The sequence below is a fragment of the Chiroxiphia lanceolata genome, chromosome 12, assembly GCF_009829145.1.
Source record: "Chiroxiphia lanceolata isolate bChiLan1 chromosome 12, bChiLan1.pri, whole genome shotgun sequence".
Classification (NCBI taxonomy): Eukaryota; Metazoa; Chordata; class Aves; order Passeriformes; family Pipridae; genus Chiroxiphia; species Chiroxiphia lanceolata.
The window spans coordinates 18,061,925-18,073,109 of NC_045648.1; the positions used below are offsets into that span (position 1 = coordinate 18,061,925).

General features: G+C 43.0%; 1 protein-coding gene across 7 annotated transcripts in view; it reads left to right on the plus strand.

Moving 5' to 3' along the window:
* PEAK1 (pseudopodium enriched atypical kinase 1) overlaps window positions 1-10,709 on the plus strand; it is a 112,729-nt gene extending 102,020 nt beyond the window's left edge. For all 7 annotated transcript variants that reach the window (XM_032699681.1, XM_032699687.1, XM_032699686.1 and 4 more), the window contains one exon: window positions 3,359-10,709. In XM_032699681.1, the coding sequence (XP_032555572.1) occupies window positions 3,359-4,519 (1,161 nt within the window). In that variant the 3' untranslated portion in view covers window positions 4,520-10,709. The remainder of the gene's footprint in view (window positions 1-3,358) is intronic.
* Window positions 10,710-11,185: the final 476 nt, after the last annotated feature.

An 11,185-nucleotide genomic window follows, 5' to 3' on the forward strand; every position in this document is an offset into this window, starting at 1 on the left:
TCTGGTTTGTTGATAATTTAAATTCTGTTTTATTGATATAAAGAGAAGAGTCTGAAACTAAAACATCTTTAAGAACTGATATTGGGGAAAGTTTGGCCCTGCTTTAGCTTCAGACTGCAGAGTGGACACTGCTCGTGAACAGTGGAGTTAATGGAACTTCTTGTCCTGGGAAGTGTTCCAAGGATCATTATATACAAAGCTCAGCTCTGCTTGATGCTGGAAAGGTCTTAACTTGGAATATTATATTCATTATACCACTCTTCAGAAAGATGTAATAAATGGGGAGAATCCAGAAGAGAGCACCAATAATCAGAGGATTAGGAATAAAGGCAGGAGAAGTAAGGGCTGGGTTTTTTTCAAAGAGAAAGCAACGAGGAGGGGGAAAGTTCCACCTTCCCCAGCTGTAAAGGTGTAATGTTCAAGGGTGGGAATCAGGGATCAGTTTTTATTCAGTCAAGCAGGGAGAAGGACTGTCACCTTAATGTGAAGTAAAACAGATTTAGGATTGAATAGTAGGAAGAAAGGCAAAGAAGACAGAAAAGTATAACTGTTTTGGGGTGGGTTTAGTAGACTGGAGAGGCGTTTCTTAGGAATGATGCAACCGACAACACAGAGCTGGGGTTTGCCTTGCAGGCCACTGGGAGTGGCTCAGGAACAGGGAATGGGCACATCAGGAACAGGGAATGGGCACAGCAGAGGCATCAGGAACAGGGAATGGGCACAGCAGAGGCAGCACCCTCTGCCCCAGTGCTGAGTGCCTTTGGTGCAGAGGGCACAGCCTGGCAGTGCCACAGGGGAGGGAGGCGTCACCACAGCCCCAGAGGGTGGGTGCAGGTTCCTTTCCTCTCTCACAATTCTGGGATTGGCCCTATTTTCTGAAATGAGCGATCCAAGGCTGACTTTGAGAGGTGCAGAGCCTATCCCCAACTTTAACTGAAATGCCAGGAGTAAATCTGAGAACCTCCTCTGAAGGAAGCAGGAAAAAGAGGCTGACTAGGCCTAAAATTAGAAACTAGGAAAAAGTCTCCATTCCTTTGCTTTTCTTTTTCTGTAGGCAAGGAGAAATCCTTTCCATAAGCTTTAAAAAAGGCCTTGTATTCACCAAATTGAGAAGTGTATGTTGTTTTCAGAGCAAATACTTTTGTGGATTATATTCCTAATAGAATATTAGTTTTAGCTGGCAGGTGGCATTAGAAATCCTCTGTGAACCAAATATAGTGCAGTAGCTAAAGCCAAGTGTGGTTTTCAACTGTTTTTATCAGCAAGTAAGCTTGACCTTAAAATTAAACTCTTTCAGAATGAGTTTATTTTTTTTTATTAGGTCAGTTAAGTATTTTTAAAAACTAAAGGTTGGATTACAACACACTGAACCCTTTCTGCAGTTGGAATTGATTGTCCCCATGGCTGGCTACAAGAAAAAGGCCATGGACTTGAAGGGCATAGAAGACAAAACTACTTCTGTTTTCCTTAATAGCTATTCTTACAGATCTGATGAACACAATGTGTGTATATACAACACATATATATGGGTCTGTACAACTTTTCTAGTTCTGTTTTCTGTGCAGTATTAAGTATTTAATCAATCAGGGGCCTTCAGTCTCAAACACAATCAGTTGGCATTTTCTTTTCATATATAATTCAAAGGTTATTGTTTTATTAAAGGTTATTGCTATATCTTTGCTGTACTTTTTTAAGCTTTTGTAACCCTTGAGAGAAGGGGGGGCAGGAGCAAATGCATTCCATTGACAACTCACTTCACCTCTAACAGGATAAAATACATTTGAAAATTTAAATGAGCAAGAGCCACTGTATAAACAGGGTAACTGTCAACATTTCCAGAAAATTGCTTTCCTCTCTTAAATAAAATTGACTAGAAAATGCATTTTTCAAACCTGCTTTGCTTGTGCATGGCAGTTATAAACAGGCAGTTTAAGTTATATTTGCATAATAGGGAAATGTAAATGCTTGTGAGGTGTGGAAATATGCACAGTATCGAAGACAGGAGGACAATCAAAGTGCTGGTACAGCTTGTGTCCACTTCCATATGATCTGACAATGCACTTTTCTGATCAACAAGCATAAAAGATTAAATCCCCAATTTAATTATGTTTCTTAACATATAATTGTTATAATTATGTTTCTTAACCACATAACCATATCAAAGATAAAAAACTTGTGTGTGTGTGTGTTAGTGAAAGGCAGGTTTATAACTTACCCTGCAGAAGTTCTGACTTTTACTAACCTTAGTTATCTCAGCTTTCAGAGATGAGCTGAGGGAAGCTGTAACTTCATCTGGACACAGATGTCTTCTCTCTTGTCTGAGCTTTGCAATTAAGACCTGTACATTGTGTAGCAAGTGAATGTTTGGACACTAACAGTGTAAAGATTAAAACATACACTTAACCTTACATGCTTTGAATGATCTCTCTGAATTCAGTAGAACCAAGGTTAATATGCAAATATCAGCATGCCTGAGTCTTTGTCATTTTAATCAGTAAATGCCTTAGAACAGAGGCCCTAATGGGGCTTGTCCAGTGACTGTTGTCAGGGGGTTGGAACTGCCAGTTGTTATGGCAGTGCAGACAATTAATAAGGATAATTATTATGGTGATAATGTGTATATCAACAAGATATTACTGGGCATAAATTAAATACAGCTTTACATGGCAGAAAACCCCCAAACATATACTTGGGATCTTGATGGAAAGCAGTTAAGGTCCCGTGTTCTAACGAGTGTCCATCCCTCACCTGAGCCACAGCCACACACAGCTGCCAGCAGCCTGTGCCATGACACACCCTCCCCTCACTGCAGACATGGCACTGCTGCAGCTCATGGACTGAATTTCCAGTGTCCAGTCCCGGAGCTGACAGGCTGTAACTTGTCATGCCATGCTGACTCGGCCACTTGCAAGCGTTTGGTCACACACTCTGTGCACGTTTCTTTGTATCTTTTATTGCTATTGATTATTTTGGTCTTGTTCAAGCTTCGCTTAAAGCTGAGAGAAGAACATGCAAGAAAATGATATGGATAATCAAGTAACTGTGAATAAGCTTCACTGTGCATTGGCCAGATATTACTGCTACTCTGATTAAAAACCATCCTGCCTGAACTGTATTTTCCATTGGATAATGTATGCAGAGGGAGAGGTGCCTGCATGTATTGCTCTGCAGTTGCTTACTAGCCAGTGGAAACAGTTTGGGTGCCTTAAGATTGTCTGCCAAGGTCGGTTCAGTAAAGAATTTTTTATTGCTTGTGTTTAGGTCTAGTCTGTAGATCCCATCAACAAAATACATATTTATAAAAAGGATGCAGAATTTAGAAATCTAAGAGTTATGTCTGTTTACTTTCCTCCCCCAGATTTGTAAGAGCAAAGCAAAGGAGTCCCAGCAGTATTATCACAGCCTGTCTATCCGGCAGAGCCTGGCCATCAACTTCAACATCCAGCAGGACTGTGGCCATTTCCTGGCTGAAGTGCCGGTTCGGCTCCTGCCGTGGGAGGACGATGACGCGCCGGACGTGGAAGAAGAAGAAGACCGGGAGGAAGAGGAGAAAGAACCTGAGCAGAAGAACAGAGACACGGCTTCCAGTGCGGAGGCTGCAGCCAGAGAGGGCTCCAGCAGGCCGGGGACCATGAGCCGGCCCCGCAGCCGTGTGGTGGTGATCACGCGGGAGGTGCCGCACCTGACCGTGGCCGACTTCGTGCGCGAGTCCGAGCCCCGCCACGCCAAAAGCCCCGACCTGTACGAGAGGCAGGTCTGTCTGCTCCTCCTGCAGCTGTGTTTGGGCCTGGAGCACCTGAAGCCATATCACATCACACACTGTGATCTGCGCTTGGAGAACCTGCTGCTGGTTCACTCCAGACCGGGAGGCAGCCCCCTGAGCCCCGAGTCCATGGAGCACGGTCCCAACACCGCCTGCCCGGCCAGGCTCATAGTGAGCAACTTCTCCCAGGCCAAGCAGAAGAGTCACATGGTGGATCCAGAGGTCCTACGGGATCAGTCCCGCCTGGCTCCAGAAATCATCACTGCGACACAGTACAAAAAGTGTGACGAGTTCCAGACTGGCATCCTCATCTACGAAATGCTGCACTTACCCAACCCCTTCGATGAGAATCCAGAGCTGAAGGAGAAGGAGTACACTCGTGCTGACCTCCCGAAGATTCCTTGCCGTTCCCTTTACTCTCAAGGGCTTCAACAACTTGCCAGCTGCCTGCTGAATCCCAACCCTTCAGAGAGGATCCTGATATCAGAAGCCAAGGGAATCCTTCAGTGTTTGCTTTGGGGTCCACGTGAGGACTTGTTCCATGCTCTGAGCACCTCTTCCAACCCCTCGCGGAGAGATGCTATACTTCAGAACTGGCTGGACATAAAAAGGACGCTGCTGATGATCAAGTTTGCAGAGAAGTCCTTGGAGAGGGACTGTGGAATTATTCTGGAAGACTGGCTTTGTTGTCAGTATCTGGCTTTTGCCACTACAGACTCACTTCATCGCATTGTGAGAATCATGAAGCAGCACTAGTTTGTAGAGCCTGTTGCTTTTCATGAAGCACCCTCACCTCTGCCCCTGCCCTCACTCCAGCCTGCACTAGGGCTCACGTTTTGTACAAGTGTTAAAAACAGCCTAGATATCAAAGCCAGCAACTCTGAGCAAATAGGTTCTTATTGGAGAAATTGCATCCTGTACCCAGTCTGACAGAAACTTTACTTCTTTTGCCGGGCCCGTTAGGGATTGATTACATATGCATGACTGCATTTGGATCAGACAGTACGTGACTTGATTCATATCTGGCAGAAAAGGAGAGCAAACTTTGATACCACTATTTCTACCACTGCAGTAAACAAATTGCCCTCCTGTTCTGGGTAGTTTCTGTCATTTCCTGTGTAGCACTGGTTAGTGAATAGCAGTGACCATCAGCAGAGATGGATTAGTTGTAAATGTGAGATGAATGATCCACCGTGCCACAAAACACTCATTTGCTTCCATTCCACATATCACACAAAATTTCTTCTCAGCTTAATCAGTTCCCCACAGGTGGACTGTGCTCCTCTTTCCTTTGGTCTCAACCACACAGACTTTGCTGTATTTTCCTCCCCAGCTGTGTTTTTCCTGCTGACTGTGGCAAGTGTCAGTGAGCATCTGTGTTCAGTCCCCTTCCCTCCTTCTCTGCCTCGCTGCCTACCCATATCCTCTCTACCCATGGATCCATGAGTTCAACAACGCTGCCTTAACCAGACCATTACCCTTAGCTTATGACCTCTGCATTAAAAAGCAGAATATGCACACTTTGTCTGTCCCGTTTCCCAGGTGCCATTCACCAGTCTGGACTGTCGATGTACTGTAGCCATAACTGCATTTATACAAGAACAAGACAATGGTGGGCCATTGAAATTCCCCCTCCATCACAAAAGGCACTAAAGCCTGACTTGAAATGGATAGGACATACATAACCTTCTCTGACAATCACTGCTATGAATCGAGGATGAAAATAACAGCCACCTCTTCTGTTTTATTTTGGTCTGCTCTTGTCACTTGGGCCATACTGCAAAATGGGACTGAAATTGGCTCTGCTGGTTTGTTGGCAGGAAATAGAAATGTTTAAAGCTTGTCTGTGTGTAGCTAACGGGCCACATGGAGACACTTCTACTGCAGACGTAGTTCTCTGAAGGGTAAAAACAAGGGGGCAAAAACACTGTTGTTTAATTATTGAGAGAGCTGTTAAGTTTGGCAGCCACGACTGACAGTATCGTGGTCCATATTCCCCACAGGGGTGTCTGGCTGCCTGTCTCTGTCTGTTGTAACTATTGTTTTCTAATGTTGCAACAGATAACACCCCAAAAATGGAATGTTGTCAGAAGAGCTCAAAGAGCACCACAGACAGAGTTTTGGATGAGAGGAGGAATTAGTGGGGATTAAAGAGTCAGAATTTCTAAAAACTCAACCTGAAGGAGCTTTTTCACTTTTAGAGGCCACTGCTGACTCCCTTCCATGCCCTAACAGCCATTTCCCATGGAACCTATGCAGTTGTACAGACAATACCTTTGCTCAGTATTGCCAGGCTATGAGTTGTTTCCTGAATCACTCTGAAGAACTGATCTGGATGCAGGGAAAAAAGTGATCCTGAATATTCTGACCCAGGTGATGGAAAGCAGACAGCCCTAGTTATGAGCCTGTGCTTCTCTCCTATGGATCTATGTGCAATTCTTGTATTATTTTTTAAAGCTGTACATTACAGTGTTCACTTTACACACCAGCCTTTACCTGATGCTAGATCTGCAGCCCCTTCCTTTACTTTCCTGGCACATAAATGCACAGATATCCATGTGTTCTTTTTTTTTTTATGGATTGATGTTTCAATTGTTAAAACTGTGAGGAATCCATTCACTTCAGCCTTGAAACAAATAGCCACTTTATACAGCATATGCATGCTTGGACCAGATGCATGGAAACCGAACAAACAGTCCTGCAGGCTCAAAGTCAGCAAAAGTAGCTCTGGATCCACACAGTACCTTGGAGGGGCTGACATGTCTATCTTGCTCTTCTCTGGCATCTCCCAGAGCTAAGCTGAAGGGCGTGTGGAAGCCTACATCGATTGTGCTGTAGTATAGACTGTCTTTGTGACCTTCCTGAAGATTTTTTGAAACTTCTGATGATTATTCTGTTGTTTGATTCACCTGTATCAGTGAAGGATCAGGCAAGGGTAAGGATAATATATTTCAGTGTGATATATTTTTTTGTTTCTTTCTCTTTTTTGCAAAAAGGTTAGGATGGCGGCACTGATGCAGAAAAAACAGGACAGTGCATTAAAAGCCCAAGTGCAATGTGTGTAGTTGAGGTACCTCCACTACATCAGGAAAGAAAGTTTCTACACTACTGCTGAGCAGCTCGTAGAAGAACCTCTACAAAGAATCCCACGCTGGGTGCAGCCCTTGATGTGGACACAGGAGGGCAGCGCTCTGGCAGGTTAACACGGCGAGCACGGCGAGGCACCCTGTACTCTCTAGTCGCTGTTGGTCAGTGTGTGAGCTGCGAGTGGGGCTTTTGTTCCCTGTGCTCTGTGTTGTGTTTGTTCCGTGGTGGGTGTGTGTGTGTGTGTGTGTGTGTGTGTGTGCACCCGCCCTCCCAGCTCCCCTGGACAGGAGCCTGGCCCCAGTGGCCATTGCAGCGATTCCCTGGAGCCGGCGGGTGTTCCCGTGGTTACGGCCCCGCGTTCTCGGTGTCCCTCCCGTGTCATCGTGCACATGCAAAGCTGAATTTTGAATGTTCTCCGCCCGTTGGTGTTAATGCAGCTGGTCCGATGCCTTTGTATCTCTAGCTATCGAATTTCAGTTTGTACCTGTTGTGATGAACCAGTACTCATTTTAGCTCTGCAGTATAATCAAGCATGGATAGATGTTCACTACCAATCTCTTTCTTGTGCAGCACTGGGTAAACTTTAGCAATTTGTAATGTTGTGTGGTCTTTTTCTTTAAAAAAGAAAGAGTGGTCAATGTAGTCAAACCTGATCTGGCCTGAGCTCTTCCTCGAGGAGCCTGAGGCCGACTTTGCAGATCTGCCCATAACTGATGATTGTAACTTGTGTTTGTGGTGGTTCTCCATCCTGGCACCAGACTGTGCCACGTAAATAGACAGGAATGTATGCATTAAACTGATTGTAAGCAAATCCTAAGAATGCTACAGCATAATTGCTAAGCAAAAGGAAAAAAACCCGCTCTGTTTGCAACAGGATCCTGTGTATGACAGGAACAAAACCCCTGGCTGTGCATGTTAGAACTTACTTGAATATGTGCACAGATCTTGAATTTTTTTTTTTAGCAATGTCGCACTTTCAGTTGAGCTCAAGAAATAGGAAGAGCTGCAAATCTAAGATAACAGTATTGACTGTAAATATATATTTTTCTATTAATAAAAGCTGTCATTCAAATATTTTTAACATGAACTCTAAAGATTTTTCCAGTGCAAACTAATTTCTGGGAAAATCAAATGCTTGTTTGAAGAATTATGATGAGTGGTTTCTGATCCTATTAGAGCCATTAAAACCCTCTCTAATGTTACAGAGAGAGCACAGTGATTGGATTCACAATGTTTAGTGCCTTGTCAAAAACCTGAAATGTAGCTGGTCAGTTGGTGGGAATCTTACTCTTTTCATAACAGCCCTAGAAATAATCCTGCCCACACAAAGATGCAAAGTACTTTACAAAATTAAATGCTGTACTTCATAAGAGACTGGGTTGATCTGTTCCATGAGATTTGTGTTCGGGGTTTATGTGACTGGGTCCCTTTAGGTTGCTTGTAGTACAGCACAAACCTGAAGTAACAAAATCGTGGGCTTTCAAATTTGGGATCTGCACAGGGAGAATTATAGTGGATAACAAGTCAGTTGGTCTGGACTGACCAGGCATTGAGAGAAGCCTTTTGCTTTGACAATCTGCTGCAGACACTCTGCTGTGGGAAGGTGAGGAATTAGTGTGGGAGAAGCGGTGAAGGTGAGATGTGCTGCTCCTGCTGTAGGCAGGGGAGGTGCTGCACACAACCTCTGTTCCAACAGGAGTGCTGAAAAAACTACTCTGAGATGTTATGGAAAATGGGTTAGGTTTGTATTCCTTAAGTGGGAATGACTTATTCACTAATTAGCTGTCAAACCTCAGATGTGATCTGGTCAATATGCATAACCAGGTGAATATAAAGAGAATCTACTAGTAAAAGCTTGCCTGCAAATTTTCAGGAATGAGGGAATCCAGAAATTTCTTCTGGAGCCCCTGGAATGTCCAAACATAGAAGCCTGGTCTCACTTCAACATTCAGACCTGATGAAACCAGTAACTCCAGTGGGATACCACGTTACTGGTGCACAGATGAAAATGCACAAGAGCATTTACAGGAACGTTCCACCTTAAATCTTCTCTGCTCCCCACATCCCAGCAGCACCCACAAGGCAGGAGTGGATCACCTTGACATGTTAACACAAGGGAATTCCCACGTGTTACAGAGAAAAATATACTATTTAAGTAAGTTATGTGCTAGGGTTCAGCTATGTAGAGAATTTATTCAGCAGCTTCACACTGTAGGTCCTTAATTTTAACATGTATTTGCTGCTGAAATAAAATGTAACTGTTTCTCATGTCCCATCTAAATTAACTTTTTTTTGTTTGTAATAGCAAGGAAATCCATATGTAAATATATATGAAATAGTCCTATTTTTATTTAAATCAATTTTAACTTTTCTGAGGGATACAGTAGAAACTGAGTCAGAGCTTTTAATGCACTTTCTTTTCCCCCTTTCCCCAAATTGGCTGTTTGTTTCTCTGTACAGACAGTACTTGGCCATTATTCCCTGCCCTGACTAGACCATCAGTTTTACTCTGATTCTGCAGGGGTGGTGTTGGTTCTGCTAAAAGTCCTGTAAAACCCAGAGCACAATCAGAGCCCTTCAGTCAGCGCAGAGAGGGATGTGATGGTGATTCAGTTATTCAGTGAGGTAACGTCGAAGAAGTGCAGAATAGAATTTTAAATACCTCTTTAAAATACACCTGTGGAAATAATTCTGTAAACAATCATCCAAACACTTCAACAGAAGAATACACAAAAACTACTTTCCAAAAGAAACACTGGAGAGAAATTTCTTTAGGGCACCCTCAACCCCAAAAGGAGGAGCAAGTCTTTTTCCCTGCTGTGTTGCAGAGAATTTCTAGTAGACATTTGTATGGATTTTATTATTCACCTGGATGCAGTATTAGAAAGATGAGGATTTGGAGTGAGTGTAGAATGTAATTTAAATAATTTCCTAAAGGTCTCCTTGCATTGGTGCTCCACTCAGCATTTACTTGGAAACCACAGAATGCTCTCAGATGAAGCAGAGCTGCCAGTGAGAAATGAAATATTTCACTTACCTGTACATAAGCATTTTACCACTCTACAGAATTTGAGAATTTGGTTTGTACTTCAGACTATAAAGATATTTTTTTTCCATAAATCCAAGGGGAAGATTTCAGGGATTTAGAAGAGGTTGGAGCTTTTTTATATGGAGGGAATATTTGTTCATAAATATATATATATACATACATATATATATGAGTGCATGTGAACATGTTTTAATATATATATGTATGTATATAAATTTTGTATCCCAGAAGTATTCTTTGCCCCTTTTTGCTTGAAAATATATATATTATATATTGTATATATAATATATATTTAAGAGTGTGTAAATTTTTAAATAGTCATTTCATAAATAACACCTCTTCAAAAATTACTCAAAACTTCTGTTTCTTTGTCCTTTGACTTGTTGGTATGAGAAGGTTTTGCAGTTGAAATCCTTGGGTTTTTTTCTTTTAAAACTTAATTATGCTGAGCATTTAAGATTATGTTCTTGTTTTTAATAAAAGGGGGAAATTTATTTTTAAATTAGGGATTCCAAAATCAATGGACTTTTTTAAATGGGATTTCTTTAAATGCCTTGAATAAGGGAATTTTTTTTTTTTTCAATTTCAACTCAATTCTTGTGGGTAATTTGTATTTGGAATTCCTGGTTGCATTGCTTTATCTGGTGCTTCATATTGATATTTACACATTTTTATATCAATAAGTATATAAACTTCAAGCCTTCCTTTGTGATCAGGGGCAGTTACACTCTGGTTTGCTGTGGTACTTTGCTGTGTACTCTGTGGCATTCATGTTACTGTGTATATAAACTAGTTTTATTACACTCAAAATCAAACTTGCAGTTGTCTAATTTTTCTCTCTTCCTAGACAGAATGTGTATTTCTGAGGAAAATGCACGTGGCAGGTCCAGCAAAGGATTTTATTTTGAAAATAGCTGGGGGAGGGGGGGTGTGGAGCAGCACCAGCGTGCAGGCGTGGCAGGGACACACTTGGCTTGGTGAGGCTGATGCTCAGCACTCCAGCCCTGCCACCACAGAGCTCAGGTATCCCAGCCACGGGAATTCCAGTGCTTGGGACACTGTGCCACCTCCCAGCTCCGGTGTTTTCCCCCAGCAGTCCCACCACAGCTGGCTCCATCTGGACAAGTGGCAGCAGCAGCAGCCCAAAACTAAACCGGCCACCGGCAGCTGCTGGTGATTGAACCGGTGCCTTGCAAGGCCTTCCTGGAGAGGAGTGACCTGGAAAGGAAAACAGCCACTCTGGGACAGCCCTGAGCACGAAGGGAGCTGGGCCAAAGTCAGCCATT